Source organism: Nestor notabilis, unplaced genomic scaffold (assembly GCF_000696875.1).
Source record: "Nestor notabilis isolate BGI_N333 unplaced genomic scaffold, ASM69687v1 scaffold31050, whole genome shotgun sequence".
NCBI classification, from domain to species: domain Eukaryota; kingdom Metazoa; phylum Chordata; class Aves; order Psittaciformes; family Psittacidae; genus Nestor; species Nestor notabilis.
This window is the reverse complement of record NW_009912043.1, coordinates 1-22400: the sequence shown is the minus strand read 5'-3', so window position 1 is coordinate 22400 and position 22400 is coordinate 1. Positions and strand designations below refer to the sequence as shown.

The window sequence follows — 22400 nt, the reverse complement described above, 5'->3', positions numbered from 1 at the left end:
TGGTGTCCCGTGCTGATCTGTTTTTGCCTGCTGACACAGTGGTATAACCTGAAAGAGTCTGCGGGCTTGAAGCTGAAACTGTTATGTAGCGAGTTGTAATGGTGTGTCCAGCTGGAGATTTCTGTGCCTGGAGCTGATACAGTCTTTGCTGCTGTTGCAGCAACCATTGGTTCTCTCTGTAAATACCAAAATGATTAATCTGAGACCTGTTCTGGGTCAATGATTTGCATTGAAGGGGCAAAAATAGAATAATGAGTGTGCTGTGTGAGAAAAACTGGAACAACAACAGTTTGTGTAGTGTGGAAATAAACTTTAATGATACTGATGGGAAACCAGCATTGCTGTGTGTCTTCTGGTGCCATTGGCCTCATCCCCATCCAGTCATATTAAGTAATGATCAACATGTCTTTGAACAGGATGAGTTACTGGAATCAGAAACTGGAGAAAGTCAAGACTGAAATGGAGAAACAGATCTTGGAGAAGCAAATCAAAGAAGTGGAGCGAGAAATAGAGGCAATTAAGTGAGAAATCTTCTTTTTATGTTCTTGCTGAAAATGAAAGTCTGTTCTTGGAGTTTTCCTCTTGACATTCCCACCTTCCTCGAGCACTTCTAGATGTGACATTTAGAGAAATCTTCATTTGTATTGGCTTGCAAAACTGAAGTGCTGTTCAAACTGCAGAGCTCTCCTCCCCACAGTTCTTTACTAAGAATCGTGTTCTTTCTTTCTCTTTGTACTTTCTGCTTTAGCCAACTCCCAGAAAGTGACTTGTTAGGAAACAGATTCGATGAGCATGACTGGGAGAAAATTTCAAACATCCACGTAAGTTGAGAGATCAAGTGTTTTGTTACTTCTGATACCTGTGTCCCTTCTCGTGACCATTACCTGACCTGGTCTCGTTGCATGTTACGTGATCTCAGCTCATTAAATTTGATGTGTTAATTCTGCAAAACTTAGCAATAAAATATAACTGGAATGCAGAATAGATTCCTTGTGTTGGTGTTCCTGTCTGTGTGGGCGTTTCAGTCCCAGCTATGAGACAAAACAGATTTTTGCTGTTTCTTTTAGTTTGATGGACAACGTAGTCCAGAAGAGCTGAAGAAGTTTTGGCAAAACTGGGAGCATCCAAGTATCAACAAAAAGGAATGGACTGAGGAGGAAATAGAGAGGCTAAAGAAGATAGCAGCTAACCGTGGTTATCTGGACTGGCAGGCTATAGCCCAGGAGCTGGGGGTAAGGTTCTGAGCTCAAACAGGAGGTGACAAGTCAATTCTGACTGAACTGTGCCTCATTATCTATGTTAATTCATTGTTAATGCTTTTCTTGGAAGCATCCAAGAACAGTACCAGGAAAGTTTGGTGCTTTAGCCTTTCCCTCTTGCTTTTTGTCCTCATAAATAACCAGTTACCTGCATATCTCTTTTCCTTGTATTAAGACAAACAGGACACCTTTCCAGTGCTTGCAGAAGTATCAAGTCTATAATAAAGATTTGAAAAGAAAAGAGTGGACCAAGAGTGAAGATCAGATGCTTTTGGAGCTTGTTCAAGAGATGAGAGTAGGAAGTCACATCCCATACAAGAAAAGTAAGTGACCCACAAGTGAAGACTTTCCATTTACCTGTTGGGTTTTTTCATTCTCCCAGGCTTATGTCTGTTGATGTTTCTGCACACTGGAGCACCCAGCCTGCTCTGATTCAAGGAATTAATGAAGTTTTATTCCCCATGAATGTTTCCATTCCCAGGATAGTCACAGTTCTGTGTTTTCACCTTAACATTCTGTGCAGAGCAGGGCACAACAATGCTGTGACTCACCTGGAACTACAGAGGTACAGACTTCTAAACCTCCCCACTGGGGAGGTGAGCGAAAGGGGATGGTTGAATTTTCCCTCCTCTTCCTTGGTGGGAGCAGTGGTATGTGCCTTTCCTGGGCCTGCCTGGAAGTTTCATTATATCAGCAAGAATTTAGTATCTCTTGGAACATTTATCCATCTTTGAAATTTGGTTGAAAGTGGCAGAGAGTTATTCCCAAGTACTGATGGCTGTGTGAGCTTTGGTTTTGTAGCAAAATCATCAGAGTTCTTCCCTAGAATGCCAGTATTAATTTGTGCCCAGCTATTTTGGCAGTTTTCAGTCCTGTGCTGTGCCCAGAAGCCTTTTCTGGGGGCTCAGTACTGCTGCTTCTCTTCCTCAGAGATGTGAGGGGCCATGTAAAAAGGGAGGAGTAGAGTTGGGAATAATGGCGAGGTATCTGGGGTCCTAAGTCCAAGCCCGTGAGTCTAACACCTGGTGTCTTGAACCTGTCAGATACTTATTGGAGCCAAACTTCCTAGTTCTCTGTTGTTGCAAGATGGATCTCGTGTGGATAATGCCATTACAAATAGTAACACTTTGGTGTGCACCATGCTCTTTCAGTTCTTGTTGTGTAACAGTTTAAGTATTTAAGCTCAGACTAAAATGCTGCTTATGACAACCCAGTGCTTGGAAATACCACATTTGTAAGTGAAGGAAGAAACATTGTTTGCATCAGACTTTAAAATACACTTTTGCATTTCTAGTTGCTTATTACATGGAAGGAAGAGATTCTGCTCAGCTGATTTACCGCTGGACGAAGAGCGTGGACCCCAGTTTGAAGAAGGGACCCTGGACACCAGAGGAAGATGCTGTAAGCTCTGTTCTCTGATGCCTAGAATTGCAGGGCAATTGGGAGGGAGAGACTGCTGCGGTGTTGCATGGCTGTATACACCTGAGCTTTGCCATAGACACAAAGGAGTCTAAAATGGACCAAGGAGGGCAGTTCACAAGTCAAGAGGCCTTAGAAGCTCCTGAACACATCTGTTCAGAGATTTATAACACAGTAGAAACAAATACAACTGCTTCTGTCTCAGGCCTATTAGGATTGCTGCTGCTGAGAATTTCCACTCTTGCTTTGTCCGCTTGACACAGATGCTGTTGGCTGCAGTTAAGAAGTATGGAGAGCGTGACTGGTACAAAATTCGGACAGAAGTGCCGGGGAGGAGCGATGCTCAGTGCAGAGACCGGTACGTTCCATGTAGCAACTGTGCTTTCAAGTTTATCACAGAGCCAAGGTGCAGCTTACTTTACAAGTATGTTTGATTTGTTTAAGCCAGTGTCACCTTGAGGGCTGTTTGGTAAAAGTGGTTGTGGTCTAAATTGTCCATATAACCCTGTATTTGTAGTTACAGAAGTTGGAACTGAGTTTAACACAGAGAACGGTGTGTTGTTACCTGTGGTGTGCTACTCCCTCAGTGGTGTTGCCAGTGGGTTAGCAGAAGTTGGGAAGGAGGTTGCTCAAAATAAGCAAAGGGGTCATTAAACATGAATGAGTGCATGTGGGGAGGGAAGGTTGTCATCTGTTGTTGTCTGTGGATCTGTGGCAATGATCTACTCAGCGACTGTAACAGAACACAAATAATGAGCTGCTGAGCAATTGTCAGCCTTGGACCCAGCTTCAGGAGCCTCAGAGTACAGTATGTCCTAATTTCAGTGACCCGTTTAACACCTGCCTCTTCTAGTTCTTAATCATGTGGCCTGATATTTTTGGGAACAAATTGATTATAAGCTGTGCTGTATTAAGGGAGTAGGGATGGACCCCTTAATAAAAGGAAAGATCTGACTAGTAAGGCTGGTTTTGTTCAGCTTGGAGTATGGAGTGATGATCAGAACTGCATAAACAGGATTGAATGTTACTTTAATGTTTTCATTTTGAAGGTACTTAAAAGCATTGCACTGTGATGTAAAGAAGGGCAAGTGGAGTTTGAAGGAAGAGGAGCAGCTAATTGAACTGGTTCAAAAGCATGGCCTGGGTAAGTGTTTCTGTGGCTTAATCTTCAGAAGTTGAGAGAAGTAAGTATTACTAAGGAATTTAAGTTTTCTTCTCTTATTTTAAGCCCTGCTTCTGATAGTAGCAGGCTCTGCATCATACTGATGATTGCAACCTCCCTTATATTGTGTGGTCTGTACCTGGAAATTCAGTTGTTGAGGGATTGTGTAGTACAGTGTTAGCCAGGTGTCAGAGCTGTGAGGAGGGTGAGTTCCCTTCTAAACCGTCCAAAGACAACTTTCATTAACAAATAGAAGCTTTTCAGCATTCAGTTTAAGCTTTCTTCTAGACACTTTTACTGCTGCAAGGGAGGGTGTAGCGTAGTTCTGCTGGGGTTTTCGTTATTGCTTCGTTTTCTACTAGTTTCTAACTTGAGCTGAATGTATAGTGCAAAGTCTGAAGAACACAACTGGGTATTAAGTTTTTGAGATCCATTCATATAGGAGCTCTGTCTCTTATACGAGGAAACGTATAAGGTTCTGCACTGAAAAGGCCTGTTGTTCAGTTTGTTGCACTAATAGGTGTGTTCTGCTCTGCATCCTTTCTAGGTCACTGGAGTAAAATAGCTTCCGAGTTGCCACATCGGACTGGCTCCCAGTGCCTGAGCAAGTGGAAACTCATGATTGGGTCTAAGGTATTGTGCAAATTCCTGCTATGTCACACTCCCATCTCTTTAATTAAGCTTCTCTAAACTTGCACTGGATTTAGTTAATCTTGGCAGAAGTAAAGCAGAGCTGTCCATTTGGAAGCTACACCTTATTGATAGGATACTGCTCCTTGAAACTTGTTAACTTTCTGATTTGGGAGATTTGCAAGTGAAGGGTGAACACTGGCTAAAACTTCTCTGTGCTTTTTCTCACCAAGAAGAAAAGATCTAGGCCAGCAAAGCGCCGACACGTGCGAGACAGTTCCAGCTCTTCAGAGACCAGCAGTGAAGACATAGAACTGGACTTGTCAGACAGTTCAGAGGAGGAGACGACGACAACCAAGGAGGAGCGTGCATTTCCCGACATTGATTTGTGGGTACCAACACAGACAAATACACTGGAGTCAAACAAAGGAAGATACCAGACTCCATCCCTTTTCTCTCCTGAGAGTGCAAAGACCAGTAGCAGTGAAGTTCCAAATGCAATGTGTGATGGAGACAAGGACAGAGTTGCCAATCGATCATCAGAGTTGAACACCCTCCTGAGGGGCATTGCACGTCCACATTCCACAGACATCGTTGTGAGGGATCCAGCAGAAGTAATAAGCAAGGTGAATCCTGGGATTCTCAGCCTGTTCTCGATGGGATTGGAGTTTAGATCAGAAGTGACTGGGAAGTGCAGTTGCTGCAATGAAGGGCAGGCGATGGCAGATCTTTTTCGTGCTTCTTGGCCGCTTTCTCACTGTGCCATCGGGGGGTGCTGTTGGAAACTGAGCTGTGAATTAAACACAAATATCTAGCACTGCGTCCTGTGCATTACCTAGAAAATCGCTGTGCTCTTTCTGCACGTGGGGTCACAGAAACAAACCTTTATTTAGGTCTTCGTGAGGCAGAATGGTCCAAGACTCGTGTGTCTCCACCCTGATGACTTAGGGAGTATTGGCTTAGAGTTTGGAAGAATTAACTTACACGTCTGTATCTGATTCTGAGTTGGTTTTCACCCCAGGTCAGGTACTGAAACCAACAGCAAACTCTTCTGGAATATTGTTGCAGAAGGATGCTCCTTAGCAAAATACTAAATGTCTAAATTGCTATTTAAGTTCATGTAAGCAATATTGTTCTGACTTATAGGCCGTTCTGGGGTTATGGTATGCGAGGGTTGTAAGTGCTTATCTGGTGTAATCAGCCATTAGTTTTGATTACAGCATTATTTTACTAGTAGAAGTTTAGGGAAGAGTCAGTGGCTTTTCCAAACCTCTCTCTTCCTGTTCCTTCCCTTGTCCTGTTAAGTTAAAAAATACAACGAGAATCATCCAATAAATCCTGACCCTCAGGGTGGGTTTTGTAGATACTTCATACAAAGGTTTTTATGACATAGACATTTGGTGTTGTGATGATGCATGAGGACTAAGAGATAAAGTCTGCACTTCAGGGCTGATTGCATTTAATAAGATACTTTGACCAGCAGGAGTGTTGAAAACCTCTGTGTATGGTCAGTGCAAGGAATCTTCTGAGATAACTTTCCCTCTTAACTCTTCTTGTCTGTTTTTGTATCAAGGCCGCCAGGTGTGGAAAGCAAGTGCTGCGGGTTACCCTGGAGAACGTGAGGAGGATATTGAGAAATAACACGTGCTTTCAGAGGAAACTTGTGAGTGCCTCTTCTGTCCTGTCTGCTCGGGTGACGTGAGCACTGCCGGGCTGTAGTTAGTGTGAGAGAATCGCGCATCTTCTTGCACTGTTGTAATCCCAAGAGGAAAAGCTCATAATTTTGTTTCAGAGCTGCCCTGTGAATAGTTTGTCCTGAGACTAATTTTGGTGGAACCTTCCTAACTAGAACTCTAACTGTGTATTTCTTCTTCATGCACAGCAATCCAAGATACTTAAACCTTCTGCTGCTGTTCTGACAAAAGTATCTGGAGTTAGTACTGATGGCCAGAAGCTTCCAGGGCTGCAGAACATCACAGAGAAAATGTGTCGTCAGGAAAGAGAGCGCTTGAGAAGAATGAACCTGGACAGAAAGCTGCTGATGGCAGTGACACCCTGGGTGGGCAACGTGCTGCTGCCCTGCACCTTGCAGACTGGGAAGATGGCTTTTCATCAGACAAAAGGTAGTGAGACTCAGCAGGGATAGTACTCTCCTGCTTCCTGGCATCCTGCAAAGGAGTGCCCAGCTGATTCTGATGTTGGGCTTCTTTTCTAGCTGACTATATTCGAGAGAAGATTAAATCCATCAATCTCACGAGCACGCCCCTGTTCGCGCTTTTCATTCAGGTAGGGTTTACTGTCTTAAGAGCATTACCTGCTTTCAAACAGGAGCAATCTTCTGTGTTTGATGTTGAAGTAAGTGGTTTATCTTGGTTTCTTAAATAATTTAATTACTGGATTAATCTGACCTCATGCTTGCAAATGATGTTTCTTAAATAAATCCTTCACCAAAATCTAATACTGTCAAGGCTTTTTCTGTAAGTGTAAAAATGCCCCCAGAATCTTGCACCTAAAGCCTCCCCCATCCATCTTGTTTTGTCTCTTGCCCTGTCAGAACATTCTTGTTCTCAGTCAAATTTTAATGAAGTTCTCATCTTGCAGCTCTTTCAGATTGATACCAACGGCTGTATGAAGATCATTCGTGAGAGGAGGCTGAGGCAGTTAGCGCTGCTTAGGGCTGATGCAAGGCCTCAGCAGGTATTGTACATGTTCTGTTTCTAAGCTTTTTCCCCTCTCAGATCTTGACTACAGTAGAGGTTTTTTGAAATGTGGGGCCAGCAGTGCTGTTTGTGCATGTGTGTTACCAGTTTGTGTGGCTTCAGAAGCATAATAAAGTGCTGGTTCTGTGGCTGCTTGTACAGGATGTTGGCAGATGTGGGTTTGATTCATGTCTGTGCTGTTTTAATGATCTTTAGATATCTCAGAAGTATAATTTAATATATTTTTCTTGGCAGGCTTCCCAAAATACGGACACTTCTCCAGGTACCTACCAGAACATTTGTTTTTATGATGTGCAAGAACTTTCCCTTAATCCATCACCATTACATTAATGACCAGTTAAACTGAAGGAGACCTTTTGGAACAAAACCACATAGCTATGCTCATTTTCCCTAGCTCTTGGATCTTTCTGTTACTGACTGAATATGTTGCCCTTTGGTAAGGACTAGGCTGGGGGACCAGTGTCAATGGGCCACCAGGTCTGTGGGCCATCACTGTTAGGCTTTTCTCCAGCGCTGTACTGGAGTCAAGGTGCTGGCACCGACCAGAACCCCAGTTTGTTGTTGTCACCCTGGCTGGGGTGCATTGCCCATGTAGTGCTGAGCAGTACAATTCCTTGGGTGCAGTGTTAAGGTGCAATCCTGTCCCATCTGTGATTTCTGAGGAAAGTTACATCATTACTGAACTAGTGGTGAGCTTGCTGCTGCATCGCATTTAATCTGAAGGATGTCAGGATGGGGCTTGATCAAATCAACACTATAGTGTTGTAGGAACTTTCACAAACAGGAATTCTGCTGTTTCCTGTGCAGGGTATTGATGCTCAGTAGCTAAGGAATGCCTTTTGAAAATCCTGTTCAATCTTTTTCCTTTTATTGCTTCATTTCCCCTCCTCTGCAGGCAGCTCATCACAGTCTTGTGTTCAGAGGAACTCCCGAAGGGGCATCCCGAGGAATGCTGTGAGGAAACCTCTTACCTTAAAAGCAAGGGAGACTTCTGCTGCTGTCTTTGAGAGCAGCACCTCAGCCACGCAGGGAGCTCTTCCAGCCCAAGTGCAAAGGCATAAGCCTAAAACTGTCTCGGAACTGCTGAGGGAGAAGCGGCTCAGAGAGTCCCGGGCTAAGAAGGCTGTGCAGAGGACAGTGCTTGTTGCCCCACAGATGCTGGTTTCAGCACCTCTGATAATCCAGCACTCACCACAGCAGATCATTCCTTCTGCACAAGCGGGGAGCAAACCTGCAGCAGTTGGTTGTACCAACAACCAAGTACAGTGCTCAGCAGCTCCACTGCCAGCGTTTACTTCTGTTACAGGTTCAACTTGTACCGCTGTTGTGCTTGAGAACCATTCCTCATCAGTGCCGGGAACTGGGGAAAGCCCTGGTTGCTCACAAGGAACAGAACTACAGTCCAATAAGGAACTAAAAGAGCAAGCTTTGGAAAGTAGCCTTGGAGGGGTTTTTCTAGGCATGAATCCAGCTGCAGCAGAGAAGGCCCCAAATCAGGGAGTCTGCAATGGTCAGGTCCTAGCTGGTAGCTCAGCTTCAGTAGTGTTGCAAAACCAAGCTTTTGTGCCACATCAGATCACAGTGCTGCCTGTTGGCATTGAGTCTGGCACCAACAAATTGCCTCTTTCCACACCAGTTACCTGTGAGCTGAATAGTACTGTGCCACAACAGACGCCTGTGAATCTCTTGCCAACTGTTGTAACCCCACAGACTGGTTCTCATCTGATTCCCAACAGCATACTGCCTTTCACATGGGTCATAACGCCCCAGGCTTTGCTTCCCACTGCTGTACAGACTGTGGTGGGGCTTCCCCAAGGACTGCCAGCTGCTGCTCTGAGAAATGCATGTCAGGCAACCGTGGTTTCCAGTGGCAATGTCTCTAGCTTAGGAGTGCCTCCTGTACCAGCTGGAGCAGATACACCTCACCCCAGCAATGCAGAGACAAAAGCACCAAGTGCCCAGGCAGCAGAAGGAGCATCTTTGGGAAAGGATGGTGACCATTCCACAATTATCTTGCCTGTGACCTCAGTGAGTCCTGGAAGCACCACAGACAGTGTTTCTCCTGCAACGCCTGCATGTTCAGAGGGCTTCTCCAAGGCTTCAGACTCCTCTGCAGCTCAGACTGCTCCTCCACCTGATGCCCCAGCCCTGCATACTGTGCTGCTGCCCCAGACACAGCAACCCACAGGCACTCAGGGAGCTGATTCCCAGCGTGTGTCGAGTCTTGCTAGTTTGGGAAAGAGCCATGATGCCATTACAACAAATGGATCATCATCCAATGCAGGCATCATCACGAAAGGGATTGTGCTCCAGGCAGGAGTTCCTCATAACGATGCCCCAAGGAACTCTGCTGCACAAGCATTGAAAACCAGGCCTATTGCCTCCAAGCCCCCGGCTGTGCAGTGTGCTGACAGTGCAGCCCAGCCAACCACTTCCAGGGCAGAAAAGACTGTCCTTGACTCAGGCCTGATTTCCCTTGAAGACGGGAGGCTGGTGAAGGAATGGCTGAGTGGGAAACAGGGTGTCCAGGTACCATCACTGCAGACCAGGCTGCCTTATTTGCCACCTTTTCTGTGCAACTTAAGAACCCTTGCGAATCTACTCCTGCAGAAAACAGCTCTGGAAGAGCAAGCAGCATCTCTTCTGCCTCCTGGCTCCAGTGGGGATGAGGGCACTGGGGTTGACTTGCACGCTGTTGGAGAACTGGTGCAGCAGAAACTCGGTGATAACCCTGCTTACCTCCTACTGAAAGCCAGATTCCTGGCAGCCTTCACACTCCCAGCTGTACTAGCAAATCTGCCTCCTCCAAAAGTGGCAACGACTCTGTCAGCCAGCAGGAAGCAATATGAAGAGAGTGACGAAGAGGAGTGGCAGAGTGAGAAGGAAGTGTCTGAGGAAGAGAGTTGTGGGAATGAATTAAAAGGAGTACAGTTGGATTGGACAGTTGGTGATGAGCCTGGAGACAAAGATGCTGATCTACTAAATCAGGTAAGATTCAGAGCTTTCCCATAGTAAAAGCCAGCAGTAAAATACCTTTCTGTCCTGGCTCTGGCTTTTGGGCCTGGGTCACGTGCAGTGTAGTTTGAACTGTGAGCAGTTGGTCTAACACTCTCAGCAGTTCTTCACTGCCCGATAGCCCTACTGCCAACCTCAGTCCTGTGTCATCCTTCACCAGGCTCCCTCCCACTCCTGCTATTAATGATACGTCCAGGTTGTCCTGGTGTTTTTCAGGGAAAAATCTGTGGTAGGGGTATAATTCATGAGAGGTGAGAAGTTTGTGTTGTCTGGGACACTGTCTGACTCCAGCAGTGAAAGCTAAAGCATCGCTTGTGGCAGGCACAATGAGTGGCTGTGCCCAGACAGAAACTGCAGCAGGGATTGCTCTAGTTCGGTAGCTGAAGCAAGAAGAAATGCCAGTGTTGGCTGAAAGTTTCACTCGGAAGTCTTTGGGGTGTTTTGTGCTTGCTCAGACATTGGTAATAGGATGTTGTTGTCCCCATGCTTCATTTGGAAGGTAAACGGAAGATTGTTTTGGAAACTTTGCTGAGCTCCCTAAATGAAAAGATGGCTGAAGGGGTTCTGTTGTGATGCTGGTTCTCGTGGTGTTCACAGTCTGCTTATGTTGCAGGGCAGGGGAGCTGACAAGGATGCTGCACAGTCTGCCTTGGACTCCTGCACTGATGCAGCTGATGCCAGTGCTCCTCGAATCAGGAGAAGTACCCGCTTCAGGAAGAGGAGAAGGATGTGAGAAGGAAATGTGTTAGTAGCTACTCAGTGAATCTTGTGTTTCTTGCCTGAGAAGAGAACCTGAAATGCACGTGTCTGTGGTACAGTTAGACAATGAATCGTGGCCCTAGGAAAGGGCTGACATTAGCTTGACTTTTCTTCCTGTAGGACACAGAGTTCTAGGATCACCCATTAATCACAGACTAAGGCCGATGCTTTTTGGGGAGGGAAAGCTGCTGAGAATGTCTGCGTGATAAAATTCTGTACAAAAGTTGGGGAGTTCAAACATCCTGGTAGTATGGTACCTGTACCTATGTAACAGGACAGCTTCTGTAGGGTACAAGTGTGCGCTGCTGAATATCTGTTGAGGCTTTTGGTGAAACAGACTGAATGCACATGAACAGGGTTTGATTCATGTGGTTATCAGGTGAGACTGTTTGGGTTTGTTCTTTAAAATTGCTTTTAAATACTGCAGAAGGGCAGATTCCCTATAGAAATGCTGTGACTAATAGGAGTTGTTTGTTCTTTGTTGCAGGAGTCACTTGAACGAGGTCTGCCTTCCTACATGGCAGTAGGAGATGCTCTTTGCACTATTCACTTCTAACACTCCCACAACAGCCTGACTAGATGGACCTGGGGAAGAGAGGAAAAAGGCTGGACTGGTTTTCCCATTGCCTAAAGTCTGCATCTTTAGATAAGGTGCAAAGACTGAAGGAAGTCTTTCCAGCATAGACCATTCTGTTCTCTTTCAACTTAGCACCTGCCATAGATGCTGGGGAAAAGATTGCTGGAGATCTGGGAAAACCAGCAATCATGGTTATTTATTTCCTTTTTGTGTCAGCCCCTATTTATGTGAATGTTTATCCATGTTCAGAATACGTTGTTCACTGGGTGGTTTTTTAGTGCTGTTACAGTGGTTTTGCTTGATAGCTGACTGGCTGCATACTGCTGAATAAGCAGCAGATTAATTTTGTATCAAAATGAGCCTTGAGTATTTGTTGAAATACAGATGTTTTATTTTTCTCAGTTAAAAATTACTGATGTATTCTGTGTGGGTTTTTTTCTGGTAAATTGTGCTTTTAGTAGTGTGTGTTTGTGTGTGATTGCTAATGAGAAAAATGAAGCTTGCAAGCTGCATGAAAGCCAGGGAGGATGTGGAAAATGAATATGCATGTGGCTAGAACTGCAGGGTTGAACTAGGCTTGGATTCTGTCTTGATCCCTCAGCCTGCCCCATACACACATGAGCAAATCATTTCAAACCTTGTTTCTTCATTCACAAGCCAGCAATTTGTATCTTGCAGAGAGGTGCAAGGCTAGCTGAGGCAAAGCTCATCAGATCTAGTGCTGCAGAAAGTGCTGCTTTGTTCCACTGCACTGAGCTTCCCCAGAGCACGGGCAGGACAGAGCACTGTGAGTTGCAACTCTTCTACAAGGGTGCTTCAGGCCAGGGGGACAGTGGGTACCAGTGGTGCTGTAATTGGGTGTCAAGACATTATGGAGCAAAAGGAATGATGTTGAAATGCTTTCCTCCTGCAGTGTGCTCTGTTTTCCATAAGCCAGTATAGATGACACTTCTTGCAAGAAATTCAGATGTGGCAGGAGCTCTGCCATGCAGCTGTGTGTGCTGTTCACCACAGGGCTGTTACCGTGAGGCACTGGTACTAAATGTGATCTGTGCTCTAAATGATTGTTCTCTTTTGCAAATGCTGCTCAAGAGATGTCCTTGTAATCCTACTGCTTGTGGAAACGCTTTGTGTAGCTATAAGCAGCAGCTGGTTTTGTTCTTTTTCAGGATTAAATTGATCTGTTCAGTAGAACAAATACTCTGGAGGCTGGATTGGTCAGTTAACAGACATTCTGATTACCTTCAGCAAGGGCAGAGCTAAGAGAGCTGCTGTATCTTTTTTTAGAGTGAAGCTAATTTAATGCCTAACAAGAAGCACAGGCATAAAGAATCTCGGAGCATCTCTGCCCCACTCCTAATGATAACATGGAGAAACTCTCCAGAAACTTAGAAAGCAGAACAAAGAGTAGAGTGGGAAGCTAATGGGAAAATGTGTCATGCTGCCATGGTATCGGAGTGTATGTTCTCAAGACTTCTTTAAAACAGACTGTTAGTGAGTTCTTGTTGCAGCTACAGTTCTAGGACTGTGGGAAGGCGGAGAGGCAGTCAAAGGTATGATGTTGATGCTTTAACATCATCACAATGCTGCTTGCTGTGCTGCTCCTTTAATTACTCTTAGAGCCACAGCCTGTAATTTGGGAATCGTGGGTTATGTTCCTTGCTTTGCAAAGACTTGACTCTCTTTCACTAAAACTACTGAGTTGTCATCATTATGTTTGAAGCTTAAGGACATCCAAAATTAGAGGCATCATTATAGAAATCATCCTTTTCATCTGAACTCTAAACCAAGAGAGAATTGTTGCTGTCACCTGCTTTCCTGTATAAAGATGTTATGTGAACAGCTGAAAGGCCATTTGAAGAGCCTCTTTCTTCTGTGGCTTATTTTGTCCCCTGAAATCAGCTGATCTGTGACCTTCACTCTCTCTAGTCTTCTTGACCATGACACAAAGAAACTTTCTGGGCCCTTGCTGGTACTTCAGTGCTACAGACGGGAAAGAAAGCCAGCACGAACCTACGATCACTGCGTATGTAATGCTGCTAACTTGCAGTGCCACTCCTCCCCCATCACCCATTCTGACTTCCCCTTTTGCTTCTTTTCCTCTCTTCTCCCCTCTTCCCTTTCCCCTCTCACGGTATAGCTGAGTAGTTTCCCCTTTTCTCTTTTCTCAAACCAGTTTTGCTCCTGGAATGATCTTTGCTCTAGCCAGAATATAGAGGGAAGCTGCATCCAAGACAAGTTTTCTCAGAGACAGGACACAGGCAAGTGTTACTAGACCAGGAGAGGAAACAAGGAGGCTTGTTTGACTGCACAGGCTCAGGTTGGTCCATGTAATGCAGAATGCTTTATATTAACAGGGGAAAAACGTTTTATTTTACAGCTCTGAGGTAAGGATGTGGTGTTTATCAACAGGGGAATGCAATTCTTGTAATCTGCTGGGGCTGGGTTGATGTCAGGCAGAGCAACTTCTCCGTAAGTCAGTCCAGCTCACCAAAGTTAACTGACGACGTGATGTGTACCAAGTATGTGCTGAAGGTGTTTGGAGTCTTTCTCTGTGCTGGAGCAGAAAAGCAACGAAGGTTTGAGGTGAAGCTGGAGCGAGATGCAGTGTGATGTGTGTGGCATCTGTTCCCTGCACAATTCCAGGCTGAGAAGTAGTAGTTTTTTCTGACCCTGTGGTAAACAGCAGGCTCTTGTTGGGGAAGCAGGTAACTAGTAACCTCAGAGTACAGCTGATGCAGGGGAGCACCGGAGCGAGCTCCCCCCAAACACACACCCAGAAGTGGTCTTCATCAGCAGGGATGCTGCTGTGGCCTCTTGGTGTGCCTGTGTGGTTGTGAGCATAAACTCTTGAAGCTGCACAGATGGAATCTGAGGTGGGTGTGAGAGGCAGCTGACCTGGTTTCCTAGTACACGATTTGCACCTCTGTTCACATTGTGAATCCTGTCCAGCTGTGTTTTCCCCTTTGGTGCACATGGATAAAGTACAGCCTGCAGGAAACCAGCTTTTGTATGGCTGCAACTGGATGCAGTGAAGGCTGTTTCCACGGGGGTTTTCAGAGTCTTGTGGGTGTTAGATTTAGTGACTGCGTGGTCAGACAGAGTACAGGGATCTCTCAAATGCTGGCAGGTAGAAGAGTGAACTTTCTTCTCTTGGAAGGAAGCTAATTAGGACTTTAAAGATGTTCTCACTTCTTCAGAGAATGCTTAGTTTCAAATTGGAAGGTTGTGGTTTGCTGTCAGGTTATCCTGTGTTGTGGTCCACCTTTTCTGTATTGTTCATGGGAACACTTCTGTTTTCTCAGTATTTCACACTAGCTCTCCTTCACATGTGTATCAGCAGCCCTGGCACAGCTCCTCATACCTCCACTCTGTGGTACCACAGTTCTTTCTGTGATGTGACTGTAGCATATCACTGTGTTCTGCAGGTGGTTTGCAAGCACTGAGCTATAGACCACATGGGAGATGTGCTCCTCTATCTGGAAGATGCTTTCCCATTCTCAGTCTGTTAACATACTTGGTTCCACCATCACTGCTCCCACTGCTCCAGGAGCCTCAGAGTCTGCTTGTTTTGTTTTTCAAGGCAGGACCACACTGCTCACTAGTGCTTCTCACTCCCCAGCATGTTGGAAGAAGATAAGGATGAGACATGTTGGAATAACCTGGAGAACTTCCGGGTGAAGCTGATCTCAGTGATAGATCCTGCCCGTATAACACCTTATCTTCGGCAGTGCAAAGTGATCAGCCACGATGATGAGGAGCAAGTTCTTAATGACCCCAGCCTGGTCATGCGCAAGCGGAAGGCAGGTGGGTCAAGTGCAGCCTTTGGCTCCATGGATCAGCAGGGGAACATAAAGTGCTCTTCTGAGAGCTGCTCTTCGCACCCACTGTGCAAAGGTACAAGGAGGAGCTATGTGCAAAGGCTGGGTTTGAACTGTTCATTCACAGTTAAAATACTTTTGTTTATTTACTGGGCACTTGGCTTAGGGCTGTCTGGGGGATCTGATCCCAGGAACTTCAATCTGCATGTGGAGAAAGTGAAGCAGTTTGTTGTTAATTTAGAAATAGGTAAAGAGATAAATAACTGAATAGAATATCCTGTTGCAATTATTTCAGGTGTTCTTCTGGACATTCTGCAGCGAACGGGACACAAGGGCTTTGAGGCGTTTCTGGAGAGTCTTGAGCTTTATTATCCACAACTGTATAAGAAAGTAACTGGCAAGGAACCCAGCAGGGTGTTCTCTATGATTATAGGTAATGCTGTGTTCTGAAAAAACAGCTCTTCATTGCGTGGTGGTGTGCAAATTAGGGGGGGATTCACCTCCACTTTTGCTGCTCCTCAGCTCCAGTGAGCAGTCAGGAGCGTTCCCTATGTGCTTCAGAAGGGTTCTGGCAGGAATAATGTCACAGGGTGGAGGAGGGAGCAGAAGGTTCAGTTCTTCCTTCTGCCTGTTCTGTCAGTGACATTGATGTAGGAATGCGCAGAGCAGGGGGAACAGTGTGGGTATTTTGATCACTTGTGTCTTCAGGGTTTGCATGGCTGTGTGTGGCATGTGGTGATCCCGAGCTGCAGTGGCAAGTGGGTGGGAGCCTGTGCTCTGTGTGTGTGTCTGGGGACAGCCAGGACAGCAGAGCTGACACCTGCCCCCCAAACAGACACCGCTGGGGAATCGGGCCTGAGCCAGCTCCTCATGAATGAGATCATGAAGCTGCAGAGCATGGTGCAGGAGGAGCGGCGGAAGGCGCAGGAGCTCACCGTGTGGCTGCACACCAAAGAGGACACCATCAGGGAGCTGTGGGTGAGGGACAGCCTGCTCCGCAAGCACCAGGAGCGGGCACAGAAGATGAAGGAAGAGAGGGACAGCCTGAGCAAGGAGCTGCGGAAGTGCAAGGACGAGAACTACAGCCTGGCAATGAGCTATGCCAGACAGAGTGAGGAGAAGAGCACTGCCCTCATGAAGAACCGGGACCTGATCCTAGAGGTCAGTCAGCCTTTTCCCAAGCTTCCCCTTTGACTGATCCCTGGAAGGCTGTGCTGTGCTGTGCACCAGACTGTGCCCAGCATGGTCTGGACCAGTCCAGACTGTGCATCTTCTCTCAAAGGTGGCATATCTTGGTGGTTCCTAGCTCAGCCCTGTAGGCCCACGTGCTACAAGCTGTGGTGTGAAGAGTTAAGTCTTTCCCTCATTCCAGACTGTGTTCTCTCACAGAAGCAATACAGGGACAACACACATCTATTAGCACACAGGCAGGACTCTCCAGAGCACCAGACTTCTGAGGAAAACAGAGCTGGGGAGAAACGTGTCCCTTGTTTCTTTGGGGAATGGAGTGAGAACTGGTTTTTCAGGTTGGAATTTTCTCCTTGTTACTGATGAGCTCTTGAACCTTCTTGCAGATCGACCACTTGAAGCACAGCCTCATGAAGGCTGAAGATGACTGCAAACTGGAGCGTAAGCACACAATGAAACTGAAGCACGCCATAGAGCAGCGTCCAAGCCATGAGGTGATGTGGGAGATCCAGCAGGAGAAGGAGTTGCTCTTGGCCAAGAATCAGGAGCTGGAGAACACTCTCCAGGTTGGTGGCAGGGGTTGAATGTGGACTCCTGAGACATTGTTATCTGTAGCAGCCAGGCCAGTGATGAGGCTGCACTGCAGATTGTGTGGGTCAGCTTGTTCTCCCAAGTGAAATAGCGCACTTGGGACTGTGGGGACAGAGTTAACGCGGAGTTCGATGGTTGCTGTACTTCCTTTGTCCAGGAGGTTGCCAGGGAACAGAACTTGGAGAAGAGCCTCTCCAAGGAGACTCTGGAGAATGACTGTAGCCAAATCCTAGAAGGACGCCGGGAGCTGTTGAACACCATCTACAGCCTTCGCAAGGAGCTGCGGCGAGCCGAGGTGCTCCAAGACAAAGTATGTGATGCCGTGCAAATCCCTGCTGAGGGGCAGTGGGTGAGACAGGCAGGTGAAGCACCTGCAATGTGGAGCAGAGGAGCTGCTCAGCAGCAATCCTCACTGCTCCTACTCCTCACTTACAGTTTGAAAAAAGACACGCTAATACTTTAGCATTCAGTGTCTGTGGCATTAACTGTTCACAGTCCCTGCCTCAGCCTGGGTGATGGGAGCTTTAATCATGGCTGATAGCTCAGGAACATGTAAACCCATCATGTCAACAGACCTCCTAGTCGGGTTGACCAACCTTCTGGTTCACCCTGCTCCAACGAGCTGAACTGCTCCAACTGGAGCTGAACTGCTCCAACTGGCTGAACTTTGACATGGCATGGAGGAGGTCTGGCCACAGCAATCAGTGGCACAGAGCAGACCTGGGGGGAGTCTAGCTCAGGCTCTGCCCAGAAGCAGGGTGCTCATGACCTTGTCTCAGCAGTATGCAGAGGAAAAGGAGATGCTTGAACTCCAGTGCACGTCTCTGAGGAAGGACTCCCAGATGTATAGAAAACGGATTGAAGCTGTCTTGAAGCAGATGGAGGAAGTGGCTTCAGAAAGAGATCAGGTGATAAAACATTCATCCCTCTTGGAGCTGCTGCTAATCCCTGCTTTGCTGCTTGAAGCGGGCAGATACTGTAACCCTGAATGTACTCGTGTGACATGTTGTCCCTTCCACCAGGCACTCCTGACCCGAGAACAGTTCTATGTGCAGTACTCCAAGAACCTGGTCGAGAGGGACACTTACCGCAAGCAGATCCGGGAGCTGGGGGAGCGCTGTGACGAAATGCAGCTGCAGCTCTTCCAAAAGGAGAGTCAGTTACTGGCCGTGGAAGCCAAGCTGAAAAGGCTGCAGCTGGAGTTACCCACACCGGTGTGCCTGCGGGGTTGTCGTCATGATGGGATGGGAAGGGGAGTATGGGGACAGAGTGTGGCTGCTTGGAGGCCTTTGCCCTTGACCGGTTCAGGTTCAGCTGCATGGGTAACTATTGCCATGCAAGGGTTGAGTTTAGAATAAAGGAAGACATGATGGTTCCTATAACCTCATGCTAGTTCCTAGCATGGATAAGCTGGACTCATGCAAGCAGAGGCCTTCTGTGTTTGCAGCATATCCAAAAATGATGAGGGGATCCTCAACCACCAAAGAGTGATGTCTATTTAGAGATGGTGTATGAGCAATTTGGATGAATTTGGGAGCAGGGTGTAAGGGTGTTAAGGTTTCTGGAACTAAATGAGATGTGCAGGGGGCTTAATTAGTGTGGTATCTTGTGTACTATCTCCAAGTGATCAGACAGGTGTGTAGGAGGGAGGAAGTTCACACTTCTCTGTTTTCTGGAGCTTCTGATCTCCTGTATATTCTCTTACTGCCACTTCCTTGCTTATAAGGAATGATTCATTTATACTGGTTTTATTTCAGACCTCTGACCTGGATGATGCCTCCTCCAGAGATTCCCAGGAAGTGAGTACGGTGCCTTGTTTACCTTTTACTTCTGGGATGGGTCTGGCAGCCAGAAGTATCAATAAGGCCAAAGGAATGAGATTTATTCATGGAGGATAAATCCACGAGTAAATCTGTAAACTTCTGGCTCTCTCTGCTGTGTTGCTGACAGTAAAATGCACTAGGGAAAGGTCAGTTTTATGTGTCCTGTTTCTTATGTTCCTCCATCTGTTCCTAGCTACAGTGTGAGACACAATAAGGGGCAGTTCTCATGTTCTTGCTTTGTTTCTGTCCCACAGCTTACTCTTCACGGTCACCTAGATGAAGACACACAGCCAGCTAAAAGTAAGGCTTTTTCTTGGGAGACATAGAGTAGAATTCCTGAGAGGATGGTCCAGGGTCTCAAAGGGACAGGAGAAGCCATTCCTGGGTTTTTTTTTTAGTGAGGAATAAGTAATCTGACCTGGGGACTTGGTTTGTGAGGGATGCTTCTCAGTGGGATGTGCTTGACACTCTAAGTAAGACCTCTGTGAGATGGCTCAGAACAGGTACCCATAAATCAAGTCATTCTCCTGTACCACCATCCTTCTCACCTGTCAAAAGGAGAACACTGGGAAGAGTAAATGCTTGTAAAGCTTTTTTGAGAGAAAAAGCTTTGCAGTCTGGTTTTTTACTACATGGTCTCTAAAAGGGTCCCTGCTACAGCTGCACGACCTGGGAAAAGTGGTATCATTAGACCATCTTAGCACCTCAAGTCTTTCTTTTTGAGGTAATCAGTTTATTGAATTTGTCCAGGAAAATTACCTGGTGCCTTTGGGTAATAGCTCCTGGGTGCCTTCCCTCCCCCTGTCCTCTTGCAATTGTGGCAGAGCTGAGAACAGAACAAACCTCCTTCCACTTCTGCTGGACCATGTGGCATTCTCCAGGAATTTTTCCCTCCCCTCTTCCCTTTTATGTTGCAGGCTATTTTCACAAAAGCAGAACCAAGTAGTTAATGCTGTCACTGGCTCTGTTTCTGTGGCATCCCCAGTGGAAATGATTCAGCAGTGTGGAAAGGAGTTAATAGGCTCCTCTAAGAACTTGAAAATCTCTTTCAAAACATGTTGAGCAAGGAGGGAAACTGGCACAGTAGAAGCAGCTTTCTGTTTTGATCTCCTGGGAGATCTAAATGATCCTTTCATTCATTCAGGTGGGAGATTTTTCATAAAAGCCAAGTAACACAGATCCAAAAAGCCTTTTATTATTCTATCTTGCTGGGTTCAGAAACATTTATCATGATACTTGATCATTCCACAAGCGGTTTCACTAAAATGTGGTCTGATGTGAAGTGCCTTGATGTGCACAGCTGAGTTGTTGGGGAACAGGGACAAGTTATGGTTAAAGTAATGATTAACATGATTTCTTGTGGTGATGTCTAATATGATTATTTTCTTAGTGATGCTCAGCAGAGGTGCTGCTTTGCAAAGGTTCGTTTTGCTCCTGCATGCACAGAAACAAGAAAGCTCCTGCCTCTTTCTGAGCCTGGTGGGGAAGTCCATCATCCTGAGCAAGACTGAGGGTTCAAGTGAAATGAGAAGTGTCTGAATCCTGACGTTTTGCAGCTTGGTTTCAGTTCTGCTGTTACAGTCAGCGTAGCACTGGGCAGCTGTGGCATTACAGCTATTGCTGTTTGATGAACTGGTGGAGGGAGAAGTTACTTCACAATGGCAACTATGACTAAACCTGTGATTTTTCCATCCCTTAGAAGACTGTCCTGAAGGACAAAGCCAGCAATTTAGCACTCAAGAGAGCAGTCTGCCTCCAAAGTCACCAAGTGTAAGAGAACCTTAGTGGGCTCTTTATAACAGCTGGGGTTTGTGATCTTTATTGTTCTTGTTAAGGATGGATTTACCAGGTTTGGGAAGCAGCTACTGCTTTTCCAAAACCGGAGCACTTTGTGCAAAATTCACTCTACAGAAAGGGTGAGCTCTGAACAGCAGAACACTTATGGTGGTTACGTCTCCATCTGTGTCTAGAAACTTCCAGTCACTTTCTGGCCTTCATCTCTGGGTATGGATGTTTTCCAGTTTAATTGCCCACGGTATTACTGTTGGTACAGGAAAGAGAATCCCAAATTTACAAATGGGACACAATAAAGACAGTAAAACTGTGTGAAACAGAGGTATTGCCACCCTGCACACCCAATAGTGGACAGCCCAGAGATGAACGGGCTGTACCTTATTCTGCTGGCCCGGGCAGAGGCAGGAAGCTGTATGCAGTGGACTGCTTTCCTGGAGGAGGGGTTTGGTAGTGAACAGCTCTTCGTGGTCATCTGACAGCAAAGGTTCCCATTTTCTCCTCCTTCAATTAAATGTAATATGTTTAATTGCACAAACAAGTCGTAGAGGAGAAATGACCGGGCTCCTTTGGGTGGTCTGCAGCCCTTCAGCCTGCAAGTACCTCAGCCTTGGAACCTTTGCAGAGCGGGTTTGCACTGCCTGTTGCTAACACTGACCTGACCTTCAGAGGGATTCAGTTCAGCCTTGTTTGGATTTTTTTCCAGTTCAAGAACTGTGTTTTAGCCAACGAGGAACTGGCAGAAAAGGAGCGGAGGAGGATGAAGGACTGCTTTGAGCGTTACCAAAGGTCTGGACTTTGCTAAGCAGGGCTTATTTAGACATACCCGTGTGACTTAGCTGATCAGCTTGTTGTATCTATCTTCCCTTTTCTGTCCATCCCCTGTCCGCAAGCTTGATTCATGGGGGGTATAAATTCGTTATAGATCTTATCTTTCGAGGCTCAGGCTTTTAGCTGAGCTGTTTGAGACTCCTGTTTTAGCACCACGGGTAGCCAAGGTAGCAGTGATCATGTTTGCTCCAGACCATGCAGATGGTTCCACAGCAGGAAGTGGAGGGTGTTCCAAAGAACTGCAGCTTTAATAACTTAGATTCCTCCCATGTGAGTAAACGTCTGACATTCACTGTGTGTCTGACAAGCTGCTGAAGTTCAAGACCAAGCTCCATGACTGTGAATGGGGGCAGATTTCCATCCTCCATCCTGTTCAGATGCTGTTGTTTGAAGGCCTGTTCTGCAAACACATAGTGTCTTCACTGATCACTGCTGTTCTGGAGCATGAGAGCAATGCAAAACCTTGTAAAACAGGGACCTTAGCGTTAGTTTTAGCTGGAGGTGTGCTCCTAATGACCGTTGGCAGCAGTACTATTATCAAAGGAAGGACTTTGTGTGGGATTTCTTGGCTTCCTCCACTGAACATCAGCACTACCCCACCCTCCGCGTAGTGTAAGAGCGTCTTCATCGGTTCAGACCAATTCTGTCTCTTTGCCTTTTGTGTGAGCAAACCCTCGCCCCGAGTCCCCCTCCTTCAGGTGCCACTTGCTGGCAGACACCCTCTTCTGCCACTGACCGCCCGGGTCTTGCTTTCAGGAAGAGAGCGCTGCGGCGGGCACCGAAGGGCCGGCACCGCGACGCCGACTGCGAGAAC

At 46.4% G+C, this 22400-nt stretch overlaps 2 protein-coding genes across 2 annotated transcripts in view; both read left to right on the top strand.

Moving 5' to 3' along the window:
- Positions 1–10938, top strand: part of SNAPC4 (small nuclear RNA activating complex, polypeptide 4, 190kDa) — a gene marked incomplete at its 5' end in the record, with an annotated part of 14447 nt that extends 3509 nt beyond the window's left edge. Inside the window, 16 exons of the mRNA XM_010017545.1 lie at positions 417–521; positions 749–821; positions 1068–1232; positions 1435–1582; positions 2554–2660; positions 2942–3036; positions 3728–3822; positions 4388–4473; positions 4707–5096; positions 6044–6133; positions 6353–6593; positions 6686–6756; positions 7072–7167; positions 7425–7452; positions 8086–10178; positions 10819–10938. Coding sequence (XP_010015847.1) covers positions 417–521; positions 749–821; positions 1068–1232; positions 1435–1582; positions 2554–2660; positions 2942–3036; positions 3728–3822; positions 4388–4473; positions 4707–5096; positions 6044–6133; positions 6353–6593; positions 6686–6756; positions 7072–7167; positions 7425–7452; positions 8086–10178; positions 10819–10938 — 4003 coding nt within the window. The remainder of the gene's footprint in view (positions 1–416; positions 522–748; positions 822–1067; positions 1233–1434; positions 1583–2553; positions 2661–2941; positions 3037–3727; positions 3823–4387; positions 4474–4706; positions 5097–6043; positions 6134–6352; positions 6594–6685; positions 6757–7071; positions 7168–7424; positions 7453–8085; positions 10179–10818) is intronic.
- A 4223-nt stretch (positions 10939–15161) lies between these two features.
- CARD9 (caspase recruitment domain family, member 9) lies at positions 15162–22397 on the top strand (the record flags this gene model as incomplete). Its single annotated transcript, XM_010017534.1, has 12 exons — positions 15162–15348; positions 15658–15795; positions 16198–16523; positions 16937–17116; positions 17299–17451; positions 17924–18049; positions 18164–18355; positions 18899–18940; positions 19219–19264; positions 20664–20734; positions 21462–21544; positions 22343–22397. Coding segments are annotated over exons 1-12 (1596 nt in total), but the record flags the coding sequence as incomplete, so codon positions are not given.
- Positions 22398–22400: the final 3 nt, after the last annotated feature.